At 38.4% G+C, this 16,784-nt stretch overlaps 1 protein-coding gene across 3 annotated transcripts in view; it reads left to right on the forward strand.

Annotated features, from left to right (window-relative positions):
* The window catches only part of KCNIP4 (potassium voltage-gated channel interacting protein 4), a 537,043-nt gene that overhangs the window by 395,186 nt on the left and 125,073 nt on the right, over positions 1-16,784 (forward strand). The window contains exon 1 of one of the 3 annotated variants that reach the window (XM_053901645.1): positions 8,564-8,695. The exons of the other annotated variants lie outside the window; for them this stretch is intronic. Coding sequence (XP_053757620.1) covers positions 8,640-8,695 — 56 coding nt within the window. The 5' untranslated portion in view covers positions 8,564-8,639. Of the gene's footprint in view, positions 1-8,563; positions 8,696-16,784 lie in introns of those variants that run through there. 3 annotated transcript variants of the gene reach the window in all.

A 16,784-nucleotide genomic window follows, 5' to 3' on the forward strand; every position in this document is an offset into this window, starting at 1 on the left:
TTACTCTATTTGCATTGAGATTCTGTAGATTATTTCCAGCAAATTCAGGCACCTTGTAGCTTCTTTCTTCTGGATTAACTGATAGATAAAATGTAACTCTTTTACAGTCAGGGAAAACAAAACAGGTCAATTAAGAAGGTCAGTGCTCTGCCTCCAAAAGTCATAAAGTTCCAAATTAAATGTAGCTATTTCCTCCTCATTTTCAGTCATTAACCCTGATGCTGCCCTTCTTAAAGGTGAACAATTACATTCCGGGCTGACTGCGGGATCATTAACAATCGGTATGGATGAAAGCAATTTTCAGTAAGAATTATCACCAGAGTATGAACCCCAAATTATCTGGTCTCTGTTTTTTTCAGGAATAAATTTGGAAATACAAAATGAACTGCATGTGTGTGTATTTATAAGCTTTAAAGTTATTTAAAAATAACTTATTTGAAAAATAAACACACTGGCAGAATAGTTCGCATTTGCAGCTAGTCAAGAAAATAGTCCGTCGCCTCAACATCAAGTCAATGTTCATACATCAGCTTGTCACTGATTCAAAGGAGGGAGACACAGATGGGATCACAGTACCACTGGAACTCCTGGTGATTTGGTCATAGTTATTGATTCCTGGGAAGACACCATGTCTATGGAAACATCATTAGCTATTTTTCTCCACCTGCCATCCACAGGCTGAAGATCTAGGAAGAAAAATACTGTCCATAGTTCAAAAGCACAAGATAGAAGCTGATCAGGGCTGTGAATTATGGAGTAGGAACCTTTATTCCCATGCAAAGCCACAGAAAATACTCATTTTTGCTACAGGAAGAAGAAAGATAAGCATAATTCTCATTGTGGTGAAATTACCACTTCTATTACCATCATCTTTACTTGTTCAATTCATAATTCATGACCCATCACTCACCGCTGAAACCTGACATTTACATGTAGTGGTATTTCTTGTGGAACAGGAAAAGCAGTCAGTGAAAAATGACCACTGGCACATAGCTCTCCTGAAATCTGGAGGGTCACAAATACAGGGCAACCAGCCTGATACTGGGCTGATTGATTTTCAGTAATGTCAGGCTTTGTAAGATGAAACCTTTCCCACCAGGAAAAATGAATGCATTTCATCCAGTTATATCACAGTTTGAAGTGGCTTATGTATTTGCACACTTACTTTTTATTCTTTTTGCATTACTTTGTTTCGGGATTTTTGAAGTGCTGGAACTCTAGTTTGGTTTGACTTCTCAGTGCAAGAATAAGGGAGTTGACTTCATTTTGATTTCTCAGGCAATGAATTTATGAATAGATCCTTGGACTCGAGGTTTACATAGCCAATTAATTTAAGGTATCAATCTGCCTATTGTAGGTGCCCATAAGTATTAATTGAATAAACTAATGAATAAAGTTAATCACTCAACAAATATATATTAGTGCCTAATATATGTAATACATTGCACTAGTTGATAATAATGCTAGTAATCAAAACGGAGTAAGAAACTGTCTCATCTCATTAGATATGTTTTCTCAAATACCGCTCCACTTAATCCTTCCCTGGCAACCACATTGAAAAGTACCAGTTTACCCCACCCACCTCCCAACCCATCCAACAGAAGTCTCTGCTTTCTATCTGACAAACTTTATATTTTGCTATTTATTTTTGTTTATTATTTTTCCCTGACTATAATGTGTGATGAAAAAAAGTGGGAATTTTGTCTGTTTTGTTCACTACATTATTCCCAGCACCCAGAACAGTGTCTAGCACATTGTAGGCACTCACTGAATGATTTTTGAATAAACGAATTAATGAATGAACAGAATTCTCTCTTCGGTGCATTTGAGATTTAGTGAAAGAAACGTACAAATCAATCATGCAATGCAATAGGTCTTACAATTGATGTAGATGGTTGGAATCTGGAGAGCAGGGACTTTTTCTCGTATGACTGCTATATATCCACAGATCTACGATACACGTTATTTAAATGTTTATAGCACAAGTGCTATGATAAATGCTTTTTAAATAAATGAATAAATATTTATGTGATGTCAGGTTTTTAATCTATCAAAGAGTATTTATGGGGGTAAAATGTCCTGCATACTAAGGCTCTCTGCCTGATGACCTACCTCACGCTTAATTTTCTTTTAGTGCTATTGGCTGGGGAATGCAGCCAGAATCATCCTGAGTGGAGAGCCTTCTTACACAGACGTCTGTTTAGTGTGTGGGGAAGAGACTCTTCACACACTGTGAGGAAATACACCACATGCAGATTTTAAATGCATCTGCTAAGTATAGACGTGCAGCTAATCTGTTTATTTTGAGACCTTCATATAACACAGATAGTCTGGTTTATTCTTTGAGCAGATATTGATTAAACACTTTTTACATAATAAGCATTATGCAAGGTAATTAGGATACAGTAGTAGATAAGACAGACTTGGTTTCTGATTTCATGATACAGTTGAATACAGTCCGCTGTGTTAGTATGCTCTCTCTATGCTTTTCTGTTCCTCTGTCCCTGACTTCTTTGGGGCTAACTGAATATTTTTGGTATTCCATTTTAATTCCTCAATTGGCTTTTTAACTGTACCTCCTTTTACTATTATTTACTTGTTTCCCTAGCATCTAGAGTTTGTAATATGTCTCCTTCACTTAATCAGACTACTTAGCATGAATATTGTACCACTTAGTGTAAAATGTACTATCAGTAAAAGTTCCATTTACCTTCTCCTATGTCTTCTGCTATTGTCAGAAATTTTATATCCACAAATGTAACGAACTCCACAATACTTATTTTTGTTTTATACAAAAGAAATAAGAGGAAATAAGATACTATTTTATATTTGTTCCCATATTTTCAGTTTTTCCTTTATTTTGCTCTTTACTTATTTCTACCTGTAGATGTTCATACCACGTCATTTCCTTTAAGCCTGAAGAAATTCCTTTAGCACTTCTGGTAATGCAGCTCTAGTAGCTATGGTTTTTCTCAGCTTTACTGTATCTGAAAATGTCTTTATTTCACTGTCCTTCTCAAAAGATTATTTTCACTGAATATAGAATTCTCAGTTGAAAGTCTTTGTAGTCCCTCAGCACTCATTCCATTGTTTTCTGGCTTCTATTGTTTCTGATGAGAAACCATTCTCATATATTATTTTACCTCTGTATGTAATATGTCCTTTTCTTCTAGGTTTGGGGGTTTTTTTAAGTTTTTTTTTTTCTCTAATTTTTTTTACCAGTTTGTGATATGCCTATGCATGAGTCATCCTGTATTTATCTAGATCATGGTTCAAAATGTTTTCTGGATCTGTACATTAATGTTTATAACTAAATTTGGAATATTTGGGACACTTTTTTCAAACTTCTCTCTTTTTATCTTATTTTTTATCTTATTCAAGCTCATAAATCTTTTTTCAGTAGTCCCTGTCTGATGTTGTCCATCTAAAGAAGTGTTTCTTTTTTTGATATTTTACTTCTCATTTTTAGAATCTTCATTTATTTCCTTTCTATACTTTTAATGTTATTGCCAAATGTTTTCAACTGTTTACTGATTATGACCATCTTTTTTGCTAATGTCATTTTGACATCTGTGTCATCCCAGAGTCTATTTCTATCGATTGTTTTTCTTAAAATCTTGATTATGGGTCACATTTTTCTGCTCCTTTACATGTTTTTTCATTTTTGGTAGCATGACGGACATTATTACAATACATTGTAAGGAATTTGGAATTCATTATGTTCTTTTCAAGTGTGTCAAATATTTTCTGGAACGTATTCCATAGTTACTAGCACTTCCTTTTGGTCTTACCAACTTTTGTTCTACTGTTTGTTAGGATAGGTTAATTTTGGTTTTATATGTAGTCATGGGGTGTGGCCTTTACCCTGGGAAATGATCCTTACTCCAAGAACATAGTCTCTGAGCTCTCCAGTGAATGCCAGTGGTATTTAATGCACCACTGCACTTTACTCCTTCATTCCTTCCTTTCCTTTTGTTTTTCTTTTACTTTTTCTTTTTCTTTTCTTTTCTTTTCTTTTCTTTTCTTTTCTTTTCTTTTCTTTTTTTTTTAATGAAGTCAGAATTTCAATATTTCCCAGCATGACATGACTTCTGGTATTTCCATTCAATTCTCAGCCCTTTAGCAGCTTCTGCCTCCTAAGTATTATGGAGTCTGATCCTGAACATGCATCACTCAGGCCTTGATCAGTGACTATATTAGGCAGGCTTCTCCAGAGAAACAGAATCCACTGGAGATAGATAGATAGATAGATAGAGATACAAAGAAAGAGATTTATTATGAAAGAATGGCTCACACAATTATGGAGGCTAAGAAGTCCCCCAATCTGCCATCTGCAAGCTGGAGGTCCAGGAAAATTGGTGGTATAGTTCCAGTCCAAACCCAAAGGCCTGAGAACCAGGAGCCCCAATGTCTGGGAGCAGGAGAAGATGGATGTTCCAAATGAGGCAAAGAACAAATTCACCCCTCTTCTGCCTTTTGTTCTTTCCAAACCCTCAACTTACTGGATGATGACCACTATCATTGGTAAAGGTGATTTTCTTCACTCAGTCTACCAATTTGAATGCTAATTTCTTCCAGAAACATCCTCACAGATACCCTCAGAAATGATGCTTTACCAGCTATCTGGGCATCTATTAGCTTAGCCAAGTTGAACACAAAATTAATCATCACAATGACCCACATTTAATCTTCACACAAATCCTCCCTTCTGATGCACATAGCAGAATCTCTCTTTTCCTACACCCTCTCCTGAAAATTCCAGTCCCTTTAGGAGTCCAGAATTCTGATGTCTGCCATTTCATCTCAGTAAGCATGGTCTCCACCTCTCGGAACTATGGAAAGGACAAGCCACTTGGCAGAGAGAGACAGGGCATTTGTGGAACTCAACTCTTGGGTTTCTTTTCTCTCTTGCACTACAGTTCTACATTGCTTGTTTTTCAGCACTTGAGAACAGTTGCCTCATGTGGCTTGACCAGTATTATGGATGCTTATAGTGGGATAACACATTCAGCAACATTTACTCTCTAAAGCTGGAAGTAGACATCTTCAATCTTACACCGCAGTAAGGAAGACATATGTCAAATATCTAATTGAGTCATCAATTGTTTTAATTAGATTCATGATAATGCCATGAAAGAGAAATATAGGAAACTCTAGGAGCATGTAATAGAGCTGTTCATAATCTAGTTCCGTTCATCATGCAGGGTTTTTCAGAAAGTGATTATCGACCTGAAATCTCAAAGATGACAAGAGTTATCAAAGCCACAAGGAGGTAAAACAAAAGTTCAGTGAGAGGTAATAGCACCTGGAAAGGACCTGTGGCAGGAGGACCCAAAGAACTGAAAAAAAAAAAAATTAATATCTAGCATCTATTGAAAGTACATTGTGAACAATCACTGCTTTATATTATATCATTAGATTCTAATAGATACTATTACTAATCCATTCTGTTGACGAGGAAACTGAGATTCAGAGAAATTCAGTAACCTTGCCCAGTGCCATAAAGTACTGAGATCTGAATCCAGGTTGTTTTAATACAGTGCTTGAACATTCAACCACTACACTTTAAGGGAAAAAGAGCAGAATGATCTATAGCAGAGAAGGGGGCGGAGATAGGGGAAGTTTTATGATGTCTGCATCCTGACTTACAGAAGCTTAAGTTCTCATTGAGTAGAAAAGACCGTAAAAACAAGGTAGATTAAGGAGTGCATGTTGTGATGAGCACTGGGTGACATATGGAATTGTTGAATCACTGTATTGTACACCTGAAATTAATATAACACTGTATTTTTACTACACTGGAAATAAAATAAAATTAAATTAGATTAAATTAAACTAAATTAAATTAAATTAAATTAAATTAAATTAAATTAAAATGTTTGCCTTTCCACATATTTTGGGAAATTTTATGTTATTTTTAACACTTATGATAAATCATTTTCCTATTTATTTGGAAGGTAAAGCCCCTAGAGAATTTGAATAATGTCTGTAGTCAAATAAAAGTTGATTTATCCATCTACCAGGGGTAAACAAAAAAGTTAGAAATTATACACAATTTCTATTTAAATATACTTCAAAACGGGATCTTTAAACTGTGTTCTTACAACCAAGATCCTTTAGTATAAATCCTTTTGTTTCAGAAAGAAAAGACAGAAACCCAAAGAAGTTTAATTATCTGTCCAAGGGCACTCAACTTGAAATAGTAAAACAGGGGCCTGAAGTCTGGGACGTCTGACTCCTGATTAGAAACAGCAACCTGTCTACCTTGTAGTCCCAAGAGAATTTCAAAAGACATTCCAAGGAAGAACATCATTAATTAGCAAATTGGGGTAGAGTCGGGGAGTGACCATTAATAGTTGTGAATGTTTAGGAAACAGGTAGATCCCTCCCTACACCCAGAGCTGAGGGTCCAGCAGCTGTCACATAGAGTGAGCTTGGCAGGTATCAGAATCTAAGGGAAAAAGAGGAAATCGAGCAAGTGGTAAATATTTCTTGAGTGTTTGCCATGTGCCAATTTCAGGGATGATAGTGGAGTTTGGCTGGACATCAAGAAATCAAACTTGAAGTATAGGAGCTGGGTAAGAGGTACAACTACAGTCTCTCTTCTGCTGATAACTGGTAGAACCTTTGCTAATTCCTTATCATAATAGGGTCTCACTCTGTAATAGGATGTGGTACCCAGAATAGTAGAGTGTCAGCACAGGAGCAACAGAGAAGATGGAACAGAGGATGGAAAAGTCCTTTCCTTCAGGAAGGTTGGAGATACAACAGAGAAAGTTTACTGGAAGCAAGTGTGTTTGAATTGAGTTTTAAAGGCTGGATGGGCCTAGTGAAGTTGATAATTGGTGGAGGGCCACTGGACTGTACATACAATGGCAAGGGGGGTTGGAAATGGCACATAGAAAGAGGAGCAGAATGTTCTACTTGGGACACTAAAATCAAGCAAAATCCTACTGACCCAGAGAAGTTTACAAAGGAGACAGCACTTAGATGAATGTGTCCCTCTTAAATGTAGAAGGAAGAAGCCACCTAAATGGTCTGCTTTATGTAAACCAGATTTATTTTACAAGTTTAAAAGCTTACTTATATACTAATCAAGGAAATGAAATCAGGTCTTGTTTTGGTATTGAAAGTAAATTTATTCACTCGTTTGTCAGACATTTATTGATGTCCACTTACATGCCAGGCCATCAATTAGCACTCGGGATATCAAGGAAACAAGACATTTCACACCTTATAAGTGTCAAGGGCAGGGGAGAGATTTGTTTTGTGTGTTCCAACAAAGGCAAGAACAGCCTGGTTATTGGTTGATGGTCCAGTGCAAGAGGGTGGTGGAAATCTTGCCAAAGAGGGAGACAGAGCCGGCAGAGCTGGACTGGGGTCCACGGTAGGAAGTGTGTTTTGTTCCTAAGGATAACGTGAAGGTTGTAGAGGGCTTCTAAGCATAGAAATGATATGATTTGATTTATGTATCTACTGGTTCACTGTCATTCCCCGTCACAAAAGATCTATCAGATTTTTTTTACCCGGTTCCCACTGATGATGGGGTCGCACATCTCCAAAGGGAAATAAATTAGTAGACTTGTGGTCAGAGCTCTACAATTCCATTGGAAGACGGTCTAGCCTAGATTTAAATGGATTCTCTTGTTATTGCTTTATGTTCAACACCTTCTGAACTAATTTGGAGGGGGGACAATATGTATGCATCGGCAGGCAAACTCAGGCTCTGGGCACTCCGAGTGGGCAAGCTGATGCTGAGCAGGGCAGCTGTGGCTCCTGACACCCAGAGTAGTTTCAAGCATTTACCAACCTGACCATCCAAGTGCTGTGGATTTTCCTTGATTCCTCCCCAACCATCGGAAGTGCTCCGTCTATTCCTGGGTTAACATTTTGAGAACACACCTTGTTTCCTTTGCAATTACTCCGCTTGAGTAATTCTGTCCATTAATGTCCACACGTGAAAAATGTGAAGGATTGTTGCATCCCTGGGCATGGCAGCTTATGCTAATGAATCTGCATATCAAGGACATCTATTTTCTCATTTTCAGGGAAGGCAAAGGTACTAACAGGTGATTGCAGTGTGAATGATTTATGCAGAGCATCTATCTCCTCTGTAATCAAAGATGGGGAGCAATGAGAACAGAAGATTGTCACGCGGGCCCTTAACTCTGGTTTGAATATAGAAATTTCAATCCAGTTAACTCTTTCAGTGCTTTTCCCAATCTAAGGCCAAAAAAAAAAAAAAAAAAAAAAGAAGAAGAAGAAGAAGAAAAAGCCAGGAGATTTTCCCTTTACTACTGGAAAGACATACTCGCGAGATTCTATTCCCGCTTGCTAACGCACCATACACTTTAATGCAAGAGACAGAAAGTTTTGAACAGAAAACCTAAAAAATAAGAAAAACGGAGGGAAAAAAAAAGGATTGATTGATTGATTTTTTTCCTTCCGGGGTCCCAACCCACTGCCTGTGATTGCCTGAGCAGATGGCTGCCTCCATACCCTGCCTGCCCAGTTTCCTGTGCTCAGCCGTGTGGCATGCCCGTTTCTCTCCGCAGACAGCATTAACAGCACCGATCGCCTGTGTTCTAGGTTTCCTCTACGCCCAGAACAGCACCAAGCGCAGCATTAAAGAGCGACTCATGAAGCTCTTGCCCTGCTCAGCTGCCAAAACGTCGTCTCCTGCTGTTCAAAGCAAGTTTGTTTGTTTGTTTTCTCCCCCTCCAAACTGTTTGTTTCCTTCATGTAGGTCTGCATGCGCTGCAGTTCTCGCTTCTTAAAAAAAAAAAAAATCAGTATGTTATATTATGCAAAACCAAGTGTATTGATGTACTCTTGTTTACCTAAAGACCCAGGGGATCTTTTGCGCAGTTAGGAGGTGCACATGCTGGAAGAGGGACAGCACAGTGTTAGTGACAAGAGCCTGGGCTTCAAAACACTTGGAAATCTGTGTGCGATCAGAGGGTGGGAGTAGACTCGGAGGGCTCTTGGGATTCCTATCCCCTGACTTGTTGACAGAGCGCACTTCAACCTGCATTACCTAATAGATTTCCTGATGCACGTGTATGCATTTGGTGTGTAATTTAGATGATGCCAAACCTCAGAAACATCACGACGTTAGAAAAACTACTACACAGTGGAAACCATTGATACAGACACAAGTTATTTCCTTTGTCCATTCTCTCTGTGTTAGTCAGGGTTCCGTCGAAAAATAGAATCAATATATACCATGCATGCACACACACGTATACATATGTGTATACACATATACGTATATGTATGCACATATATACATATACACAGAAACATGTATATAAAAGTGTTTATTAAAAAATTTTAGTATTTATTTGTTTTTGAGAGCTAGAGATAGAGACAGAGTGCAAGTGGGGGAGGGGCAGAGAGAGGGAGACACAGAACCCGAAGCAGGCTCCAGGCTCCGAGCTGTCAACAAGGAGCTTGATGCGGGGCTGGAACTCACGAACCAAGAGATCATGACCTGAGCTGAAGTCAACACTTAACCAAATGAGCCATCTAGGTGCTCCCTAAAAACGTTAGTTTTAAAGAATTGGTTCAGACGCCTGTTTTAGGTGCCCCTAAAAGTGTTTACTTTAAAGAATTGGTTCACATGTGGGCTGGCGTATCTGAAATGCATAGGGCAGCCTGACAGCCTGGAAACTCGGACAGGATTTGATGTTTTAGTCTGGAGGCAGAATTTCTTCTTCCCCAGGAAACCTCAGTTTTTGCCCAAGGCTGTTCAGCAATGGATGAGGCCTGCCCACATTATCTAGGGCAACCTCCTTTATGTAGAGTCAACTGATTGATTGCAAATGGTAAACAGGTCTGCAAAACACCTTGACAGCAATATTGAGATTAGTGTTGATTAACTAACTGGGTGCCTAACCTAGCCGAGTTTACACAGAAGACTAACCTTCACTGTCTCCGTCTTCTCTTTCTCTCCAGTTTTGTGACATTCTTAAGGAGTAGAAAGTAGTAGCTAGCCAAAAGTAAATGCTTTATTTATTTTGTAAGGTTACCATATATAATTTATAATAAACCTTTACAAATATTCTGTTTACCAACATTCTTTAATGCACAATTTTTTTCAAACATCAAACAACTGTTAGAATGAGACAGAGAAGGCGGTGTTCTTTGACAGCTAGGAAACACAATATGAAGAAGCTGACTAAAACTTTTTCTAGGTGTGGGGCTATTATCCCTATCTTTGCCAGCTCTCTTTATATCCTGATGCACCATTTTATAGGAACTAATGGACTTAGTGATGTGAAAAATGAGAACACCCTAAAATGACATTAGTCTCTACAACACAAATGGAGAAAATATAGTAAGCACCTCAAACGACCAAATACATCCAGTCAAAAATCCCAGGATGAGAAAAACAAAAAACAAAAAACAAAACAAAACAAAACAAAAACCCGTCTTATTTCAGTGGCATTGGTTAAACACAATATATCATGATAATAAGATTTAATTCACTTATTCATTCAACATAAATGTATTATATGTCAGTTCCTATTCTGGTTCTGGGAGATAAAGCAGCTTTAAAATAGCCCTACCCTACTAGAACATTCTGTGGAGAACAAGGGCAGGACAAAATGACTTTTATTAGTGACAATCTGATGTACATTTAAATTATGTATATTTAAATTATGGTTGAGATCCATTGCTTTGATCATTTTTCCCCTCATTGCACACATTACACACACCATCTCACAAACAAAAACATAACGTGTCATCAGCAACCTAGAAGGCCATAATCCCAGAATAATGCCAAAGCCCTAATCCTCCACAATATTGAAGCTGCAGGCATTTTTATTGCCACCATTTGTCAGCAAATGTTTATTAGAACCATTGCTTTTCTCATATCAAGTTGGAATCAAAATGGCCAATTTACCAGAAATTCACTGCAAACGTAGTCATTTGTACACAGTAGACAGGTAAAATATAACTTTAGGATGGGTTCCAGTACTCACTTGGGAAGAACAAAATCGCCATGCCCTAATTGGTCTTCCTGCACCAATCCCTCGTAAAGCCATAACCCAAATAAACGTTCATGGAAAATGCAATGAACGTTTTAACTAAGCATGAAGGAAAAGTCAAGATGTTTCCTGAAAGGAAAAAATAAAAAATATAAAAGACTCCAAATAATGAGCAGAATAATTCTAAAAACTGATATTTTTATAAAAAATGGGATTTCAGGGGTGCCTGGGTGGCTCAGTTGGTTGAACACCCCACTTCAGCTCAGGTCATGATCTCATGGTTTGAGTTTGGGCCCCATGTCAGGCTCTGTGCTGACAGCTTAGAGCCTGGAGCCTGCTAGGATTCTGTCTTCCTCTCCCTCTGCCCCTCCCCTGCTCATGCTCTATCTCTCTATCTCTCCATCAAAAATATATAAAGATTAAAAAAATAAAAAATAAAATAAAAGGGATTTCATAAAACTGGCTGATATTGAACCCGTGCTAGACTTGGATTGAGACCCAAAATTCTGCAGACATATCTCCCTTTCCCACTAGCCACCCTCTCCTCACTAGCCACCTGTCACAAGAAAGCTTCAACATGTGGAAGTAGATTATTTGGAAAGGAGATCACATTAATCGCATTGCTATATAAAAAGGGTGGTATTCATGGATCCCTATCCATCATCGGACCCTAAGCAGTTGGGCACAGACTGAAAAGATGATATGAAAACACAAGGCAGATGGTGAGAGCCAGGTGCCCGGAGTGCCAGAGGACCCTTAGGCCACCAGGATGAAAAGCATGGGCACCAAATGTCTGCATGCCAGACCACAGAGAACCCTATGATGAGGTTTGACAATGCTAGTTCTAGGCTTGAATGAGCTGCACTGTGGCTGAGGGAATGAATATTCGCCATCAGATCCCATGCATCTTCAAAGCTAAACGGGCTGAAAGGTAGTTAACAAAGGGCCAATTGTCGTTCAAAATTCCATTTTATTTTCCACAAAGGCAGGTAAGAAAGCGTCTTCATTCCTCAGGTCAGGAAAGTGAGCATTTATCAATATTATGCAAATAACAAAAGAAAAAAATTTCCTACAGAAAGGGCCCTAAACTCCTGCTGAGTTATGGAGCACTTGGATCTCTATTTAAAGAACCTGAGGGGCACCTGGGTGGCTCAGTTAAGCATCTGACTTCGGCTCAGGTCATGATCTCATGGTCCTTGAGTTCAAGCCCCACGTCGGGCTCTGTGCTGACAGCTTGGAGCCTGGAGCCTGCTTCTGACTCTGTGTCTCCCTCTCTGTGACCCTCCCCCATTCATGCTCTGTCTCAAAAATAAATAAACATTAAAAAAATTAAAAAAAAAATAAAATTAAGAACCTGAGAGTTTGGAGCAAGTCTAGGAAGACTTGTAGCATCATCTCACATCTGGTTTCCAGACAGACTCCTCTGTCATCATCGGGGAGCCACGCTGCTTCTTCAAGGAGACACCCATTTGGTGGTTGCCAACTTTGAAGAGCATTCTTCCTCACGCTGTGCCCAAATCAGCCTCCTTTTTAACTTTCAACCATGTTGGGTCCAGTCCAATGCTGGAGAGTAATCTGTAGCACCTGCTCCTTCCTCCACAGGATGACCTTCCTCCTCTTCCCCCTTCTCCTTCAGAACTGGGAGGGTGAGTGGTTGATTCACAAAAGTCACTCCTGTTCATGGCAGTAGATTTATAAAGTATAAAAAAAGATAAGAAATCACACACATACACACACACACACACAAAACACATTCCTAATCCTAGTATACCCCTCTGCCTTGAAGTAACTGCAAATAATAAATAATATCTTTTTCCATTGATGTGTGTGCATTAATGATATCATCTATACCAAATTTTATCCTTCTCTTACATTGCATACTTTCAAAATATTAACCTTGTTATTAAAACTATATTGTCATTCTTAATGGCAGCACATTATCACATTGAAAAGTGACTATATACTATCTTTGACCACATTCCCTGGCTTCTGAATATTTAGATTTTTTTCCCTTTTCCCTTTTTATCCCATAATATAAATAGCACTGAGATAAACATCTCTGTGTATACATCCGTGTATGTCTTTTAGATTATTTTTCTCCTGGATTTTGGAATTATTGGAGAAAAGCATTAAATTATGTGAATGCGAGCTTCCTCATGTATATTAGTAAATTGTTTTTTGCGTTAGCCTTTTAAATATTTAGACACATTATGCGTATTATTTGTTGAGGGTTTTTTTTTTGTTACATGGATATAATATCATCAATATTTGGAAACTATAGTCATTTTTTTAAATGCAGACTTGAAATATTTGTTCTGCTGTTTGCCCTTCAAATGAAAGCATTAAAAGAAGTAGCACATGACACAGAGTTTCTACATGAAACGTTATTATAGACATTATTAAATTTTTGAAAATCAAACATATTACTCATCTTTAACAAAAGGCAAAAATAATAAGCCCCGACCTTTTTGTGTGAAAGCACACATCTTGACTTTGATGCTTGTCAGGCAGATATCAAATTCTAAGTGCCTTGGAAAGAGGTTGGGGAACAACAAACGTGCCTCTGAGAAGGAGGTGGCAGATCGAATCAGGACAGGAACTGAGGCTGGGGACACCTGGGCTGTGCGTTAAGGATTCGCTTTCAAGTTTTGGCCCTGTGCCCAATTTCAAGCCAAACTGTCCACTGCTCTTTGAGCACCCATCTCTAGATGCAGAAAAGAGCCCTAGCCAGCTATTGGTGGCCTGGTCACCTGCACCCAATCCCCCTCCCCGACTTTCTTGTATCATTCATTGGAAGCTGTCCACTTGCTGAAATTAAAATCAGCTTTCTTTCACCTTATGCTCCCCACCCACCATCTTACTAGCCACTAGAGTCTGGCCAATTTTCTCTTTGAAATATCTTTTAAGTGGACTTCTATTTTGTGCTAGGGCTCTTGCTCAGACCCTCGTTATGCCTTCCAAGAACTACTGAAAGAAGCAGATGGAGGCAGGGTGGGCTTTAATGTCCTGTGGCATATATTTGAATTCCTGTTGTGCCTTCTACTAACAAAAATGGCCGGAGTTATTTAATTAAATTATTTGGCCCCTTAGTTTCCTTACTTGGTCATTTGTTTCACATTGTTATTATTATTATTTTGAGAGACCATGTTTTGCCCACACAATTCTAGGGACTGGCTTTATATTGGAGGATTAAGACACATTAATTCACTGCCTTCATGGAGAGTATATGGGAAGAAAGATGATAAACATGAAAACAAAGATAATCTTAGATGGTGATGTGTATTATAAAGTAAACCTGTGGCAAAATGATGGAAACTGAATGTTGGTAGAAGAGCTACTTTGAGTCAAGGAAAGCTTCTTTGATGGGGTTACTTTTGAGGCCCAAAAACAAGAGGAGGCCAGTAGCATAAGGGTCTGGAGAGAAAGTTCCAAGGAAGAGACTAGAGCAAAAGCAAAGACTCTAAGGACGAAAGGAGCATAACTCATTTGTGGTACAAGAAAGACCATTGTGATCATCAGAGAAATGGGTTGTTATGGGATGAAACGAGATAATTCATGCAAAGTACTTAGTACATGAAACATCACCAGTATGAATATACAACAAGTATTAACTCAGTTGACAGTCCCAATCGCCTTCTGAGGCAGATGTACTGTTTTACTCTGATGCACTATTTTCCTCTAATGGCTGAGAAAACTGAGGCACAGAGAAGTTAGATAATTTTTCCAATCAACAGAGTTGGGATTCTGACTCCAGAGCCTGCTGTCTTCATCACTTTATCAAGCTGAGATTCACCAGCTACCCCTGATACTGATTGTGGAAGCCTCTTTAGGTGTGTAATTATAGCTCGGTTTCCTATTTTGAATTACAAATCTTCAAATAGGAAGGAATGGTGGGAAAGCATTAGGTCTGGCCCTCTACACCCAGAAACGTAGGTCGTACATCCCCGTTTCACAATGGAGACCGCTGTGTCCTGAAAAGGTTTTAATGACTTGTGAAGAATCTATAACTAAGAAGTTGGAATAAACGCACACCCCAAATCCTCTTAGTCCCATGATACAGATGCACTTATTGAATGGCTGCAAGATATAGGACTGTCATAGCAATAGAAGAACTCTTCCGGAAAAAATTCAAGGAGAGAGTGAAGGGGAATTTCTGTCTAAGCAAAAGTTCATCTTATTTTACATGTTTTAAGTATTTATTATAACAATAGCAACAGCAACAATAGCCTATTACAAGGAGTATAGCCTATTTTATATATGAGAAAACTGAGATCTATATAAAAGAAGAATTTTCTCAAAAGAACAGAGCTATTAAAGAAATCTAAGAGGAGAGACTTGACTCAGGTCCAGTACTTTCCAACACTGAAATTCTGTGATTTAGTATCAATCAGAGTCCAGGCAGGAAACATAAGGCACACTTTAATAGGGCCATCAAAGGGAATTTAATGAAGAGATTATTTGCAAAGTTACGGGCAGGAATTGACCCAATGAGGCTGGTGAAACACCCAAGTCTAGTAGGAGTGAAGTCATCATTTCTGTACTGTTACCAGAGAGGAAGAAAGCCATAGCTACAGCTTAACAAGCAGAGAGGGTTTCACAATAGGGATTCTGGCCCTTGGAAGAGGAAAGCAGCCACTATAGCCCAATCTCCACCAAGGAGGGATCCCAGAGGGATTCCTCCTCTCTGATCTCCTGTTTGTGCTTTCCTTTGGCCAGAGGGTGAGAAGTTGAGATAATATCCGTAAAGGCCAGTCTCCCAGACCTAGGACAGCATGTAGAAGGATAGAGAGTGGCTCCAGAGGCCAAATGGAGATTTTCCAGACTCTATGTATCTTGGAAGCCATGGATTGGTGATCTACAGGACCAGTATCAATTCTCAGTCATGCTGCTCTTCTCAGAAGTTTTGTTCCCAATTCCATGATAGGCTGACAACTGGCTGATAAAATCTGCTGGTATTCAGTAGACAATTTTAGGTTTAAGGACTTCAACTAGCTATTTCATGAACAGCTTACTATCAAGAAATCCCTAGCTCCTATACTCTGGGTAAGCACAAATACTTTTTTCTTTAAAAAAAAAAATGCTGTCAAGTCTTTGACTATATCTCTGTATCTCCTTATCAGATAACTCTGGGTAATTTTCTTTGTCTCTCTGTGCCCCAGTTTTGTTTTTGTAAAGTAATCATTTTCCCTATTTATTCAAAGGACATTATGGTAACCAAAAGATTACTTACTAGACAATAATCAGGAACCAATGCAAAGATAAAATATTAAGCACTCGATTTTATGTATTTATATTTATATATATGTTTTTATTTAAGTGCATTTCATAATATCTTCCCGGTAAATCTGGGCACCCCCATTCAATCAAAATGACTGATTCACTAAATGAAAGCTTCATTCCAGTGGCTTTTGTTGTTGGTCTGAACACAGGAGAGTGGATGCAACAAAATAATTTTGGGGCTAGACTACTCATAACCCAGAAGCCATAATCATCATATTACCTTGCATAATTGCAAAACATAATTTCCTAACTTTTACTTCAGATTTTGGTATCAAAGACAGCAGAACATTTCAGTGTGTTTTGTTTTGCCTGGTGGCATATTGATGATCATGGAAAGTTTTAGATGTCTCTCTTGGCAGAAAAAGCATCAACACTTGGCTGTTGGAGAATTTGTTTTCAAAAAGTGACTTAAACTGCTAACATGCTGCCAATTAAAAATACAACAGTAACCTCCAGGAATTTTTTTTTAATGTGTAACTTCCTCACGATTAATTAACCTCATGTTAATTC

The sequence above is a fragment of the Panthera pardus genome, unplaced genomic scaffold (assembly GCF_024362965.1).
Source record: "Panthera pardus isolate Hobbes unplaced genomic scaffold, ASM2436296v1 HiC_scaffold_13, whole genome shotgun sequence".
Classification (NCBI taxonomy): Eukaryota; Metazoa; Chordata; class Mammalia; order Carnivora; family Felidae; genus Panthera; species Panthera pardus.